Genomic DNA, 17323 nt, shown 5'->3' on the forward strand with positions numbered 1-17323 from the left:
TACCTAGATCTCTCTCTCTCTCTCTTTTCCTCTTTATCTCTTCCTCTCTCCCTCTACATTGTGAAACGGAGGATGGGGAAGAGAGTCCTAAACTCCCAAACAACCCTCCCTGACACGACGAGCTGATATTCATTAGCATTAGCGGCCGATCATTTCTCACCCTTGTACCCAGGGGCGTTGCTTAATGGGGTGCAAGCCTGGGGACAGGGTAGGGATAGGGCCGTCGCGTCGTCGAATAGGCCGGTCCACCATTAAATCGGCGCGAAATTGCGTCCGGTGGCTCAAGTGGCAAACTAGTTAGCTCAGGATGCTTTATAGCCGCGTTGTTATTGCCGTGTACGATTTGCGCTTCGAATTGATACGTAACCGTTAAAACGTGTACCGGTTAATCGACTCGTTAGGCGATCAACGATTGTGTTTAACCTTGCGATGGTTGGATGTACGGGCGCAGGATATCGTTACGTCATATTGGTCCGCGTTACACAAGGAAAAGTTCACGCGTATCCTCCGTGGAAATACAATTTTATCGATGTAATTGGAACTCGGAACAAGTTGCGATTCGCAACTTTCCATGTTAGGCAATTTACCAGCAAGCATAAATAAGCTTCTGATAGATTGGCTGATATAGATTATCGACACATACGTTGCGCCGAGGCGATTATTCCATTATCTCGATATACCTCTTCCGAAAGAAATTACCACCATAAGCTTATTTATCATAACGAGACGACAGAAACGCATAAATTTCATGATAAATTTAAGCAAACGATTCTTATGCCTGATCGGTTTTTCTGTGCACCAAGCTGAACAACGTGGACTCCGAACGGCTAATATATTCATAGAAGGTTTGTACAAGTGTTGGAATTCTTTCACGAGCCGCTGTGCGCGTTATTGCGCGGCTGAACGACGTTAACGCGATAAAAATCGCGCGATCGAAAAAAATAACGTGCTTCAACGAAGGCCTCCGTTTGTTTCAAGCTTCGTTCGAACGCCTGGAAACGATATACTATTTTGTGTCGGGGCAAATGAGAATAAGTGGTTACTCGATACGCTCGTATAATTGCTAATGAACTCATAGGAGGGCAATAAAAGTAAGAGTAGGAAACGGAAAATCGCCGGTCGCCACGAAATCAATCCCCTTCGGGCGTATCGGCGCGCGACGACAAATTGCTGCGAACGCCGATGTAACACGGTTGGACCGGCTCTCCAGCCTTCTAACGTTAATTAAAGGAGAAATGAAAAGTTATTGGTTCTTGGCGATCGGTTAATTAGCCGTGATAACGGTTGCGCTAGCGTGATTATAGAAGATCGCCGATTTTTCCACCGAATTCACCTTTTCCCTTTCTCTCCTTCCTTTCCTCTTTCTGTTTTTATTTTTTTTTTATTAATCGCGAACGTTTAAGCAAACAGATAAACCCGTGGAATTTATCGAACGTGTCCGATCAGTTCATCGTTGTATCGTAAGGGTTCGTTTTTACAGTTATAGTATTTACACTATGCCGGTGAAAATAGAACGAGACGAAAATTGATTTAGATTTTGTCAATCGAACTGTTAGTGTAAATATTCGCGCTCGATTCTCCATCCAGTTATCTACGATTATTCGGGTAATTACTTTATACGCGATTCTTGCCAATCCCCTTAACCCTGTCGCGTCTTTTCTTTTATTTTCGATCCAATCGTATTTCTTTTTTATTATCCAAAGGATTTTTTAAGTTCGAGAAAAATACAAAACAGTTGCCGCTAACTTCTAGTTGATGTATCGTGAGATCTATAAAAGCTTTTAGAAATATTATCAAATTTACAAGTAATGAAAAAAGAGAAAAGAGAGGAAACAAAAAGTTGTTAGTCAAAAGTAGAAATGCAAAGAATACTAGTCATATTACTTTATCTAACAGATACCGATAATCGCAACAGTTCGTGTCGGATATTTTAATTGCGATAAAAGCAAAAATTGTCACGACGCGATAACGTTCGTCTTGCTATTTATCAGTCAACGCGTGTAACCTCTCGTTTCATTTTTATGCCAAAACTTTGAAACCACGCTATAAAAGCTATCGGTTGAAACGTCAGATAGATCGCGATATAAGAATCCGAAAACCATAGCGGGTTCGATTCCTCGGTCACTCGCACCCTCCGTCCGCGAATTAGAATGCGTAAAAAAAAAAAAAGAAAAAAAAATTGATTACGTTGCCACTTGTACGAATCTCAAGCTTCCCGTTCTCAGCGCTCCCTCTCTCTGTTTCATCGTTTTAGCGTAAAAGGAAGTTAGGTAGAGGAGTTGGTGGAAAGAACGTGAGAGAGGAAAGAGAGAGAGAGAGAGAGAGAGGGAGAGAATAAATCACCCTCCGTTTGGTTGTCTCCGGCACTTAGCCGGCTTTCGAATCGCGGTCTTCGGTCCTCGTTCCTTTTCAATTTGAGCACCGAATGAAAACAATCTTCCTCTACGAGGTTAGACCTCTCCCTCTTCATCTCTGCCTCTCTCTCTCCCTCTCTTTCTCTCTTTCTATCCCTCGTTCTCTCTGACAACCTTCCCCCTTTCGTTTTTACCCTTTTTATCACGGCACCGTTGGCGAGTCTCTCTGATTTCATCCTTCTCGTTCTGTCACTCTCGCTCCCATTAGTCCTGTGACGCTGCTTCCACTCTTTCCCTTCTGTTCTCCACCCTCTTTCGTGTCCATCCCCCATTCCACGTCCCTCTTACCGCCCCAAGTCGACATTTGCCTCCCACTCGGCCCGTTCGAGCCCGCAACCACCACTTTACCACTCGCTACTCGACTAACTCGAATTTGTTGGCAATGTCCCAGTTCTTATGCCCGGCTCTTTCTCTCCTTTCGCCGATCCCTTCCACGCTCTTCGAATAATTGTACAACGCGGCCTATACACGCGCTCACCGACGCCAGCCACCCATGCGATCACGTGCACGGATACTTAGAGGAATCGACCATGGTATACGGTTGCGAATATGCTGCAGACAGGATGGCGTAGTTAGCGAGTTAGGAAATCGATCAGCGGCTGACTTTTTGTTTTTATCGAAGACAGGCCACGAGGGATGGAATTATTGGAAATTAGGCAGAGACGGGGAGCGAGTGATTTCTTGCGCGATACTGTCGCATCGTTACGCGTTAAACGTGTTTATCGTGTGTCATGGATCGTACGAGATTTATTTGAGAATTATACGAAGAAAGTTGCGTGATGCGTATAGAGGACAATAGGATAATAGAAGAGTATTATACAGGATGTGCGGTAGAATTATCTTTCGATATATTTCCTATTATTTTGTACAGCTTGGAATCATTGTGCCGGTAAATTATTAATTCCATCGTATGAAGGTAGGTCGTGATTTAATGGTGGAATTTGATATAATAGATCTCGCTACGTGTTACCCGAGACTTTTACTTTGATGTGATTTCATGTAATTTAATGTTGTACAGGAGGTGTGGGCGACGCGGTTATTTTGTTGATTTACGACTCGTTGAAAATGTGCCAGCATCGCTGCTCGCAAGACCGTGTCTGTCTGTCGTGTTAAGGGACCATAGATAAATGATATTTCGAATCTAAATACCAGTTTTTCTTTTTATTAATTTCATACCATATATATCATTATTTTTTTTTCTTTAATTAAATAAATACTCGTGATTCTTACAATGTAATCATAAAAATGGGAAAGAAACGCGGCAAGTTGAGAATTTGACAGGACCAGCATCGTTGTATCACGTAGTTTCTTAATAGATCTTACGATAGTTGAATTTATTTATTACTAGTTAGTTTCTAAAATCATTCGTTCGAGTGTCGACTAAATCGGACGGCGGAGACGATCAAAAGTCCGCTGTCTTGAAAATAGAAATAGCGCATGAAAAATATTCGCTTTAGAATCCTTACCATTTTAATTAAAAAGATACTCTGTTGAAAATATATTAACGCTAGTTCAGCGAAGATCGATTCTATTCACCTCATCGCTTTCTACATTTGCGTATAATTATTTTATCGAACAATATAGTTAATCGTAATGTTTAAGTGGATGTTATTATCTGATATTATCTTTGGTAAAAATTCTTTCGTTTTACCGCTATAAAATAAAATATTCGACGTTCGTGACGAAGGTAACGAGAAACGTTGTATTACTTTTTAACAGTTAACGTTATTAGCAAATGTAATATTGCTTCGCTTCTACAGTTAAGTAATATTGTTTTTATTACTTATGCTTGTCCTCGCAAACGAAATATTAATGCCGTACAAACTGTTGAAGTTGGACGCAAATTAATTTAATTTCTGTCCTGAAAATCCAAAAATCCATTGTGAAAGACATTACAATCGCAAGCTTCTTTTCTTTGTGTCTCGTTCATCGTGCTTCCCCTTAATTGTCACCAGCTTCAAAATCAAAGTACTTCATTTCCAACGGAAATACGGAAAGCATTTTATTAAAATACGTTTTAGCATCGGTAACTAAACGTTACTTTATCGAGTTCCTTAGCGGTCGAACGATAAAACAGCCGGATGAAAAATCCTTTACGCGAGGCCATGGGGCCGAGGTTACGTCTGTAGCAGAGGTAAAAACTTTTATTAGCACGACGCGAACCACGCGCTCGTAGGCAAGAGAGAGCGGCATTCGATAAAGTTAAAAGTTACCGGAGTCGCGCCTCGAAGAACGGCCACTCCACTGGCTGGAAACACGACGACAATGCCATCGAAACGGGCATTCTTAGCTCTGATTAATCGTTCTCTCTTTCTCGATTCCGTCGATTGTTTTGATTTTCAAGGGTGCTTCGACAACAAGCGACGCCGTGCTTCACGCTATCGTGATTTCCATCGGAAATGAGATTTTTCCGAATGGCGTGGCGCTTAAAAAAAAAAAAGAAGAAAAAAAAGAGCGAGAATGAAAAAAAAGGAAGATAATAAAAAGCGCAGCCGACTGTGAAAAAGGAAAATATGAAAGAAAGCACGGACTAGGATAAACTGGCTCGCGTTAAGGGGTAGGGGGTTGAGATTTAAAAGGGGTAAGAGGGTAAGGGTTGGCAGAGGGTCGAGAAAGAATGCACAAGCGACGAGACTGGCACGTAACGCTCTTGCTTCGTTCAGCCAACGAGAACTCGTTGGATAGGTTCGCAGCACACCTATCCGATAACGCTTATCGCTTAATTGAAAGGCTCGTCCTCGGGGCGGCTGCGTGCTCGTTGTGTCCTGCTCAATTAAGCCACGATCTATGGCAATATGCCGCGAATCCGTCACGCCGCAGACTTTCCATCGCTACGCAAAACATCGTGCGCTTAATGATACGGCTTTGTATTAGCGCGCGCCGAACAATTTACTAATAAATTTATTGCCGATTCTTTGTCAAGGAAATTTCAGTACTTTCGTAGTCAGAGAACGGCAAGCGTCTCGTCGTACTCGTGAAATCGTGGTACGATGGCAGTCGTTTAAAATCATTCGACTTACGCCCAAAACAGGGTCCCCTGTTTTTAATACTCGTTTGACGCGTTGCGAATTAACACATCGAGTCTCGCATTGTCTCCGAGTTTTAAATAGCTCTAGGTACATATGCGTACCATCGGTGGTGTATCTCGTATATCTTGGAAACGTAGGTAGCTCGAGTAGAAGATTCAACGATAGGATACGCGAGATGTACGGGATATTAAACGCGATATTAAACGCGTTATTAAACGCGTTAAGTAGGGTTAACCGTATATTCTTGGAATTTGGCCTGTTGGAAAACGGAAGGTCGTCCCTCAGCGAGAAGAATATTCGTATCGCCGTCGGCGTTCGTCGATACAAGAGTAACTACCATTTCCCATCGCGGGTGCGCCCGGCGTCCGATAAAAAATGTGCAGGCTGACCAATTGCATATAACTCACCCTGCCTTTCCAGTTCTTCCTGCCTCCATGTATATATACGTCTATCTATCCGCGTGCGTTCGCGTTTCTCTCTCTCTCTCTCTCTCTTTCTCCCTTTTTCTTTTCCTCTTTTTTCTCTCTCTCTTTTTCTCTCTACTTGCTCCCTTCCCCGGGATTCTCACGTTCTCTCTCCCTTTCGGTAGTCGGGGCTCGCTTTTCCAGCACTCGGCCCCGTCCATATATACACATATTCCGGTGATGCGCGCGCGTACACACACGAGCACCTTGGGCGGCACACGCATGTCGACCTACGGACGTGCGCGCGCGCGTGTGTGTGTGCCAGCGTGTGCAGGTTTACACGTATACGATATCCACGGCCACGTACACGTACGCGTTCCAGGGGTCGTGTATTCGAGTTCTTTTATTTAGCCCTGCGGGGGTAGCAGAGGGTTGAGTTGAGCGAGCGAAACGAGGGTGCGGTGGGCTGGGGGCGATGACATCGATTTTTTACCCGTTGCTAATCTCAATGTTACCTCCTCCTCCTCCTCCTCCTCCTCCTCTACTCTCTACCTCCTCTTCCTCTTCCTCTTTCCTCCTGCCGTTCGGCCACCTCCATCTACCCTTTTTTCACCCCTGCTACCACCACCCTCTTCTATATCCACCGCGACCCTCTTCGTTCTTCCCCTTCTCTCTTTCAATCTCTCCCCTGCTTCTCCACCTCCTCTCTCTCTTTTACCACCTCCTACGCCTCCTCCACCCTCGGACCATCCGTTCTGCGGGAAAATGTGCATGTGCATCGGGCACATTCGAGAAGGAATAACCATTTTTTCGTACCGGACAACACTTGCGCCGCGTCGCCCCGCTGCGCCGCGCGTAAATTCTCCTCGTCTCCCGTTCATCGCCGTTCTCTAACCCTCTTTCTCCCTTTCCATCGTTCTCTTCGGGATGTATTCTCCGTCTCGCTTGCGCGTTCCCTGCCTCTCCGTTGTTCGTTGGACTTCCGCTTTTTTCTATCTGCGTCTCTCCGCTTCTCTTTGTCTATCGGCTTCTCTTTGTCGGTTTTTTCGTCCAGGCTTTTTTTCACCGCGCACCCTTCTTCTCCGCCACCTCCCGGATTCGGACCCAGGCCGAAATCGAACTGACGTGGACGCGGCAGTTTTCCATCTTTCTGTCCCCCGTGGGAATAATGACATTTTTTCGGATCGAAGCTTTAGACGCGCCCCTGCGACGTCGCCCGCTACTCTCGCGACATACGAAAATCATGAATATTTCGAACAGTCGCGGTGCGAGTAAGCCGAAGATCGTTCAGTTCGAGATCGACTTAACGGAACGGAGATAAAAGGAACGCGGGTATCGAGATCCTAAGAAATTTCTCGGAAATTCTGTTTTACCGCTTTCTTATCCCTGTCAATGACCAATTCGATCGAAACGATCGTTTTGTCGAAACATGCGATTCGTAATCTTCCGTAGCATTTTGAATTTCATATTTAGAGATTCGTGTGATTCGCGGTAAAATATGTGGATTAAATTGCATTTGTACGTTTCATTTTCCTCTATCTTTCGTTTCTATTCTTTTATTTCTTTTTTCTTTTTCTTTTTTTGTTTTTTTGTTTTTTTTTTTTTTTTTGGTGCGTGCTTCTCCATTTGGTCGTCGATATCTTTAAAGTCTAACGATATTTATGGTAGAAATTATGATTTCGTTGCGAAGAACGTGAATAGATTTCGTGGAATCTTAATTTATAAAACTGAAGATAATTAATTAAGTAATAAATTACTCGACAAATTTCTCAGCGTGTTATTCCTAAGATTTAATAGCTGACACGAACACGCTTGTTCGGAAGAAAATCGTCCAGGCAAAAGCTAAACGTATGGTACGTGTTTATTCTTGCAAATGGAAATTGAAAACGCCGATTTCGTTGCAGTTTTCATGAAAACGTAACGTTAAGACACGAAACAGCAGGGAATGATGGAACGCAATATAAAAGAAGTGTAATGTATCGCGGATGAAGCACCATTCTGCAAATAGAGTATTAATTTGCGCACGGGTAATGTTATTAGTAAGCTCCGATGCAATTAGGCCGTTATATTGGCGCTTTGCAGTAGATGCTCCGATTGCGTGTCGATCTCCGTAATGTTGATTACTGTACATATTTGATCGCATTCGTTGAATTATTGAAACTAATCTGTTGAAATCGCGTAATAGACGCGTACGCCTGATGCTGCTGTTTGTTAGCCGTGATTCGATATAGGTGTGTCAACTGTTTGCGGTTCGATAAGTGTTCTTGCTGTTTGTCCGTCTCTATGAAATACTTTCGGATATGTAGCGTGGGACTGTACGATTAAAATGCTGAAAGAAAAAAAAAAAAAAAAAAGAAAGAAAACAACAAGAAGTTGGAAGATCCTTTCACTTGCATTTATCGCGCGATACAGCGAGAAAAATTAGAATTAACAAAATCTCAGACACCGTACACTTTACGAAAGTATCTGCAAATTTTGATTCGTAAACGTTTAAAATATATTCGAAGTAAATTCACATGGAAGCATTGAGAAGAGGTTGTGACTTCGTATCCTGTTAAAAACGTTGCTATTAAAATATTTCAACGAGATACAAGGACACACGCTCGAAGCAAGCGAGCAATCAGGTTGCAGGATGACGGAAATCAGTAGAATTACGCGGTGAAAAAGACCCTGTCGAAACAAGGTGCGCTCGATATTTCAGCATCCGATGATTATGAAGCGTTTCAATATCGAAACGAGTTTTATGACGTTTCTCCGGTCGCGTTCGTCCCCTTTCTTTTGTAGTCATTGTGAACGCGTCACGTGGCCATCGATGTAATCGTGAATCGATTTGATCGACGAGCATTAACGAGTGACTCTATTCCGCCTTCGGAAACTGTGGTGCAGGACAAGCCGGGTTCACGTGCCCGCTAAACGCTCGTCACGTGTCGTACGATCGTTGCCGCAACGTTAACCCCGAATTTCATGACGTTTGCAGGCTGTTTTCGCGACTCGTTGCTCTACCCGCTCTGCCCGCTCTTCGATTTTTCAATTAATTCGTCGTGTTATCGGGGATGCGCGCATTGAGATTCTGCATATCGCGATATTAAACTCTATTATTGCTTCCCTTTTTTCCTGTTCTGTTTGTCTTTTGTTTTTAGCTTTTTTTTTGTATTTCATAAACCATAGGAAGCAATACCATCGTGTTTGATCGCTTATTAGCCTATTGGCTGTGACTGTGTTCCGACATTGTCGCGCTTTATGTCAAACGATTAAAGCGTGAACGTTACAATTTCAGCGATGTAAATGGTTATTAACAATTGATACACCTTGTCCCTATTGTGGATTTATTTATTAAGTCGAATCAGCGTTGCTGGGCTACTTTTATTTGGCGATCTTTGTGCTAACATTTGAAAGTTTGTGAAATTCCAAGAATATGTGTCGTGATGCAGTGCGTTTCTTTATTTCCTTATTTCGGTAGACGAGTATTTGTAAAATTGGTGCGTGGATACCATAGACCGAGACATTTAAATGGTTATTAAAAAATCGATACCCTTTGTCTCTTTTATCGATTTATTTGTTAATTCGGGGATACTGTTATGCAGACGTTTTGAACAACCTCTGCGTTAACCATTTAAAAGTTGACTAATTTTTAGGAACATGCTCGTCGTTTCTTTATTCTATTATCTTGTTATATATTTGTAGAGTTGTGTGAAAGAATTTTTTTTACTAATTACGTTAAACATACGAAGTATACGTAGCTTCCTAATATCACAGAGGTAAATTTTAAAAAGGTTGAATAGTTAATAAAGAAACGGTGGTATTTTTCAGTTTCTACTCTTTTTTTACGTAATTTCCTACAAGCTAAGTTACTAGCGTATCTACGATTCGTTTTAGAGCAAAATGTGTACAGAGATATATATTCGTTGATAATTTATAGAATATTTACTTTGAGAATTAATGGTATAATTTTGTTACGAATGTCGTACGCAATACGTATTTATAAAAATATTTTACGACGATACGATAAAACTGATCTGTGTTGTGCGACGTTTAAAGTACGATACTACAGCCTCGATTCGTTTAATATGATTAAAAGATATTGATTTTGTAAGCAGTGTGCGCATAACGAAATACGTAGAAAGTTTTTGTTTTGTATCTTTGATAATTTTAATGCGTACATTTGTCACGTTACAATTTGCATTTGAACTTTTTACACAGTCTATCGTTTGCTTTAATCATAGTCGGACTAAACATTCTGCCGCGTTTTAGCTTGCCTGTTCAACGTGTGGATTAAACGTTCAAAGGGTTAAATATACATTGTCGGTCAAAAGTAAGGGATAATCTGCTTTAAATGCAGATTATAGTTCAGTAGTACGTGAGCCTCCAATTTAATTTTAAATAGGTTTATTGGATTACTGTGATTTCAAATTAATCCTTATTTTCCCAATTAAAATTGTGTTGATATTAAGTTAAATCGAAAGAAACAAAGTTCCGTCAATTTTAAGATTATCGAAGGATAAGGAAGCTAGCTCGATCAAAAAAAAAAAGAAAAGAAGAAGTTTAATACGGTAGAATATTAATTGATCATGCAACCAAGCACAAGCAACTGGTCATGACACACGCTGCTGCGACGATTAAATTTTCTTGATAATTCGACAACTTCATTTTCGTAGAAGAGAAAATCCTGTACTCCAAGTTATTTTACAAATAGTAATATCAAACGAGAATACAAAATTTATGATAAAAACGTGATAATTTGTTTCGCTTTGTCACGCTTGTCTTTCGTTCTTTCTTTTTCATTCCTTGATCTTCCATTAATCGATGTTTTACTGTATTAATCGCGATATCTTTCATTGATACTGAATATAAAGAATATATGGAATATATAGAAATCGACACTCTCATTGAATAATATGAAAAAAGTTCAAACTGCCTCTGTTTAAACGTCGAGTGATAGCTAACTTTCGAAAGGTATTGTATCTAAACAATTGCAGAGAGGTTTAATAAAATTGAAAAGTTAGACCCAATGAAGGATCGATTGTAGCGTCACAATGTCAATTTGCAACGTCATCTCGCGCTTCAGACATTTTCCATTTTCCAACGAGCTCTTTAAACGTACTACAATGTTTCGCGCGAGAGGAAAGTTGGAAAGTGTCAAACGTATCGATCGTAACGCGTTTTCTCTGATGTTGCGTTTCTATTCCATTTTGCAGACCGAGATCGCTAAGAGGTTGAACGCGATAATCGTCCAGCTACTCCCATTCCTGGCACAAGAGGTGAGTCTTTGACTTTCTGTTTGGCACGTGTGCCGTACAATCTCACGATCGAGAGTGACAACGACGCGATAATGATAGCATGGCTTGCAGCATCAGCAGCAGGTGGCCAATGCCGTAGAGAGGGCGAAGCAAGTCACGATGTCCGAGCTGAACGCTATTATTGGGGTGAGCTTCCTTCTTTACAATTGATTCTATTAACTTCGTACTTTTGGCAAGCAGCTGGCCATTGATCTTGGCACGGTGTGCGTTGCATCTCGATCTTCTTGCGTTTCGATTTTATTCTTCTATTTAATTCACGTACAATCATCGTCCACTAATACTTGTTATATGCCCTTTTACAGCAACAGCAACAACAGGGTTTGCAACAGCTATTGGTAAGTTTATTTTCTTCTTCTTATGGTTGGTTATTCGCACGTTGGTTATTCGCGCAATGATATCGCGCGTGTACGTATCTGAAAAGTGACACAGATTCGAGCAAGCTTTCGAAAAATCTGCCTTGGGTAAAGCAAACAAGATTATTTTGCAAGCTTTCGCGCGAATTATTTCCTGTAAGAAGAAACGGAAGATTAGTCGTGCCACGTGAAGGAAAACACAAGAGATTGACGAAGAAAAAGCAGAAACGTGTACGCGAGTAGATAGACGGTCTCCAGCGGTTAGAGTTAAAAAGGAGTCGAGCGAAATGGAACGATTAAGGGGAATAAACGATTTGAAGGGAATTTCAGTATTTCTCGGAGTCTAACTCGGAACTTCTTAATTTATACCGTGGCAATTAGAAATTAGGTTAACTCGTTTGAAGAGGGTCGCGGCCACTTGGGCAAGCGTGAATGCACAATCATTAAAACATTTATTTCACGTTGATCCGTGTTTCTTATTTTGTAATTGGGTCGCTGCTTTATGCGTATTAATTGAAACGGGTATGAAGATATTCCGAAGTCATTTTGAGAACAGCTGCACATGTTTTTTTTTGGTCTTGATGCTAACCAATTATCTTCATTTCTACAGCGTATTCGAATCCATCGATTGTGTCTGGCTTACGAGTTTTTACGATTCACCGACTCGCGACTGTCTTTTAAATCTCAAATTCTTTCTCGCAGTCTCTCTGAATGCAATCTCAACGTAATCTGAAAAATAAAAATGGAATATAAGAATTATGCGAAGTAAAATTACCTCAACGAATTCAACGTAATTTTTGTCAAGCTTAGAAAACGCTATATCGAAGTTTAAAAATCAATTCCTAGATTGTAGAATTTCGAAATCCAGATGTATCTAATGCTATTACGTAACTGGTTGATCAACGCGAAGAATGAAAAATGATCATTTACAATCATTTTCCCAGTAATATTACAAGCAAAACGATATGTACGTTTAAATATGATATTTTCAAAATTACGTATAGAAAAATAAGGACATACGGTATACTGAAACATTTCAATCTGAGATAATCTGAGACATTTGACAGTCGTTTAACTTTTGTTTAAACTCGATCGTGCAAATCGTAAGCTTAAGTATTTTTCAGTTAAAATTGACATTTACCGGTACGGTTTGGTGCATTCACGACAAACTGAACACAATAGCGTTTACGTGTGGGTATTTCGACGATACACAGCCTGCTTCATCAGAATCGGATGAGACATTGATACTAAGGTGTCTATTCTGATGTGTTCCTATTTGTAGTTGAATACAAATACACGGCTCTAGCATGAGTGTCTCGTCTAATCCTGACGAGGCTAGTTTCAATGGTCAGACGCTAGTATACAAATGTTATTGGATGCAGTTTACACCTGGGAGTTTAACATCCTATTGAAATTGCTTGATGACAAATTCTCCAAATTCACCACCATTTTATAATTTCGAAAATAATTACCTCGAGGGTAGTTCTCAAATTTATCTCTCTGGCTGATGAAGTTACTATTACTGAGAAATTGTTGGCAACAGTTGGCAAATTTTTGATCTACATATTTTCGAATAACTGTTTTGGTCGCGACTTTGAACGATATTTTTGTTATTTTATGTTAGCGATACGCTTGAATCTGGAGTTATACGTTGGTACTGTAATTTCATATTCGTTCGTTATGATTGCAAAGAGGAACCTAGATATACTATATATTGCCAAATATATCAAATATACGATCATAATAAAAGTAGTATAACGAAAAAAAATTGGCATATATAGTCAAATTTCTATCTGGATAAAATTCAATATTAATTTCACCAAATGCGTCAACATATTTTTCAACAATGGCAAAAGCAAGAAATCGGAACCCTGTCGTTTCGACTGGTTTGTAAATCAAATTTTTAAAGTTTTTATTTAACGCTTAACTGGAAAAGGAAGAAACTCTAATTAACGAAATAGCATCATATGAAAGTAGAATCGAATTTTACTATACACAATCTTTAATTTACATTTTTTTCGTGTGAATTTTCATACATGGTACCAATTAAGGGTCAGCAGGAATCTGAATACGTATCAAAAAAGAATCAGTTGCTATTGTCTAGAAATCACGGGACGTTTATTGTTAGATTTAGCATAAGTTGGAACAGTCACCGATTGCTTTCGCTAGAAACTCGTTATACGTAATTACTAAACGATATTGAAGCTCATTAACCACGCACATCATACACAAACATAAATTCCACCATATGTCGAATACTCTACTACGCACGACATATGTTATTAAACCTAACATCTAAAAGTAACAAATATCCCATAACCGATAGACGACACTGTACACGCCACCGTTAAAACTACGCTTCAACTATGCCTCACTCGAACGATGAACACCATCATCCATCTAGAAAGTTCTAATTCCATCCAAACCATCGTCGACTCTCAACAAAAACAAAGAAAAAAAGAAAAAAAAAGAAGACATAAACACTACAAAAAGAGCCACACACAAAAAGCCACGTAAACCATGAAGAAAAACGTAAGCGTGTCGATTGTCGGTTGTTCTAGCAACAGATTCACGCGCAGCAGCTGCCACATGGTGCGGTCGTCGGTGGTCTTCCACCGGCGGGGCTATTGGGCTTCGCAGGTGCGGCCGCGGCAGCCGCAGCCGCGGGGGTGCCACCTCATCTAGCTCCACCACCGCATCCCGCGGCTGCGGCTGCGGTTCAAGCACAAGCGCAGGCGCTGCTGAAACCTTCGGACCTGCAACAACACCGAGCGGCCGCGGAGACGCCCGAGGATCGTAAACCGATCGCTCTTACCGACGAGAGACTCAGACGATCCGTGTCGCCGCCGGAGAAATTCCGCAGCCGCACGCCTGACCTCGAGAGCGATCCCAAGAGGCGGAAGGAGGAGAAGCTCGGACACGTGAGTTTAATCCTACTACTACCATCTTACTTACCGTGTGCACCCACGCCACGGAATAGAACCGGCCGCTTTTGTTTTTAAGCGACCGCGCGTACTCTTCGATCCACCTGTTACGCGCCATTTAGGAATCCGAACACCCAGCAAGGATCTCGCGCGCGCGCGCGCGCGCGCCTACGCGCATTACATATCGTAATGTATACGCCGCTGGTTACGAGTACTAGGATACGTTCGTCTTACGTTTATTGGAAAACTGTAATCCACGAGTCGGCTGACGATTTAATAAGAAAAGTTTCCGTGAATTATTTCCACAATTAGCGGCTATGATCGACGAAAGAATTTCCAGTAAATTAACAGATAGGATATATCGCAATCGTGGATTGCCAGGTGGGAAGAAGCGTCTGTTGGAAGGAAAGAAGCTGTCTTAATATCAATGATTGGCAACGCCATTCAGAGATCGAGCTTAGTTTAGATAGCTTTTCAGACAGACGTTTAAAATGTTTTCGCCGATTATGACACAACGGAGACTCTCGTAATTACACGAAACTGTTTCCAGTCAAAATTACTAGAACAGGACGAACTATCCGACGATTCTAAATCGCATTACACTACGCGAGTTTAATTACTCGTAAAACAGCTTCCATTTTTACGAATCTCTAAATTCTGCTGAATTTCTACGAATAAAAAATTCTCAAAGGCGAAAGAACTGGCGCAAATTTTCTGCGCGCAAAGAACGGCTGGAATAAAACCGCGAAATGCTCGCCGAAGAAGATATCGCCGCGCAGTTTTTATGGTCGCTACTTGGAAACGTCTTCCTCGAATATACATCAACCACGTGGATGCACGTTGGGTTACTCGAACGACTCAAAGTCCGGGTAAATAAAATTGGAGCCGCGGTATCGTCTGGCCACGTGTAACGTATCAGTCGAGTATTTCAGCCAGCGCTGCAGCAACGATAAAACTCGAAAACCGTCGGATGGTTGGTGGCTTTCGTGGCCACGAGCAACGACCGTTACAACCGAAAGGAGAATTCATTCCTTTCGGGACAACCAAGAAACGGAAGGAACAGGAACTACTATATCTTTTCGTTTCCAAATACGATCTTTCAGTAATTATATACAGAGGAATATACGTTCTGTCGGTTTTATGATTTTGATATACATATACGAATATATATTCGTCTCTGAGCTTTAGATCTCCAGATATACACAGATTCAGGAAAATATTCCATTTATATTAATTATAACGTGCTACGAAATTCTATATAAATCCTACCTTTTTCTTTTTTTCTTTTGATTTTTTTGTTTACATACTAAACGAGGTTGTGGATGGCGAAATGGACGAGCGTGTAATGACTGAGTCGCGGTACGAAACGCTACCTAAGTTAAACCTTAATCCAAGCATTAAAAGTATTTTGTCGTAAGAAATACAAACGTATCTCGATAATTAAAACCGACCGACGACTATGTGTACAAATGGAATTAACCAAGAAGATCTGTATATAAAGATCAACGAAATCTCTCTGTATAATTACCGATCTCTGTACAATTTCTCTCTTGTTGAATCACGAAAGTGAATCACCGAAACGAAATAAACCAGTCCCACACTTTCTTCGTGCAAACGTTAAACGGAGAAAGAGAGAGAGAGAGAGAGAGAGAGAGAAGAGTTGGCTAAAAATTAGATTATTTTTGTCCATCGTAGAATGGAAAACCGGGGCCGGATAATACGAGACAAACGCTCAGGTGTAGCATTCGTGGAGTCTCGAGGCTGCAACAAGCTTCGGCGTATTCGGCGAGCGAGTTTCTCCTCGCTATGGCCCCGTGAAATATCCGTGAAAACACGCTCCTTTGTCAGGATCGCGACGACAAAGTGCGCGCGCGAGCTGTGCCCGCGTGGAAGAGGGTGGAGGCGCGAGGAGGCGCGTAATTAAAAACCGTGAAAACAGGCGAACTGCAGGCTGTCGCTTCGCTCTCGCGCTCTCTCGCTAAATTGGATTATTTTTCTCAGCCTGGTTTCTCCGTCCCACCCCCATCTACTACGTTTCACCCCAAGGGTAGGAGGAAAACACAGAGGAAGAGAGAAAAAGAGAGAGAGAGAGAATAGAGGAGGTGAAACAGGGGAAGGAATTGCTGCTTCCGGCGCGTTTCCCTCGACCTGGCTCTGCTTCCCGACGATTAAAATACTCCTTCGCTACTACCTCGTTTTCGCGTAATCTCCATCCTCTTCCATCGCCATTCCACTCTCTGCTTGCTTCTTCCACGTTGCGTTTCGTTTCGTTTCGTTTCGTTTCTCTGTGTACCTTTTCGCCGGTCCGGCGTCGTTTTCTCGTTGCCAGCAAAGTGACGCGTCGACGTAATGCGCGTCGTGTCGCGGTCAGGAACGACGCGTCGCGTCGCGTCGCGAATCCGTGGAAAGCGCAAAAGCGAAGTCGTCGCTTTCGTTCTAATCCCCTCAGCCCTCGTCCCGCTTCTCCGTGTGCCAGCGCGCGAATTCAACACCGTGAAAATCAAAGGAGCTTTACCGCGGTTTCCTCGTTTCCCGGGTTACCCGGATTCTTTAAATTTCGTTGGCTAAGGATATAAATGGTCATTCACGGTCGTACACCCTGCTCGTAGCGCTGATGTTATAATTAGCGCGCTAGGCGAACGATGAATGGACGATATTTCGCGACTGGACTGGTTGCGAGGAATAATATCTTTTCGCAAACTCGTTTGTCTAATCTAAGACAGCGGACTTGTTTTTCCATGGTTTTGCATCGTCAGCTGGATGAACCTTTAGGGAGACAAATTGACGACACTTTATACGTAATAAATGTGGCACGACAAGGTGGAGAGTTTGGCAGGTATTTGCTCAAGAACGATAGGTGTTTGTAATTTTCTTGTGGACTTACAGGGTTGTCGCCCAGTGA

General features: G+C 41.9%; 1 protein-coding gene across 7 annotated transcripts in view; it reads left to right on the forward strand.

The window, feature by feature from the left end:
* gro (TLE family member transcriptional corepressor groucho) overlaps positions 1-17323 on the forward strand; it is a 115475-nt gene that overhangs the window by 41711 nt on the left and 56441 nt on the right. For 3 of the 7 annotated variants that reach the window (XM_033350754.2, XM_033350759.2, XM_033350755.2), the window contains exons 6-9: positions 11043-11105; positions 11184-11270; positions 11447-11479; positions 14059-14418. In XM_033350754.2, coding sequence (XP_033206645.1) covers positions 11043-11105; positions 11184-11270; positions 11447-11479; positions 14059-14418 — 543 coding nt within the window. The remainder of the gene's footprint in view (positions 1-11042; positions 11106-11183; positions 11271-11446; positions 11480-14058; positions 14419-17323) is intronic. The other 4 variants (XM_033350756.2, XM_033350757.2, XM_076625735.1 and 1 more) reach the window with 3 other exon arrangements.

This window comes from Bombus vancouverensis, chromosome 2 (genome assembly GCF_051014615.1).
Source record: "Bombus vancouverensis nearcticus chromosome 2, iyBomVanc1_principal, whole genome shotgun sequence".
In the NCBI taxonomy this organism is placed as follows: Eukaryota; Metazoa; Arthropoda; class Insecta; order Hymenoptera; family Apidae; genus Bombus; species Bombus vancouverensis.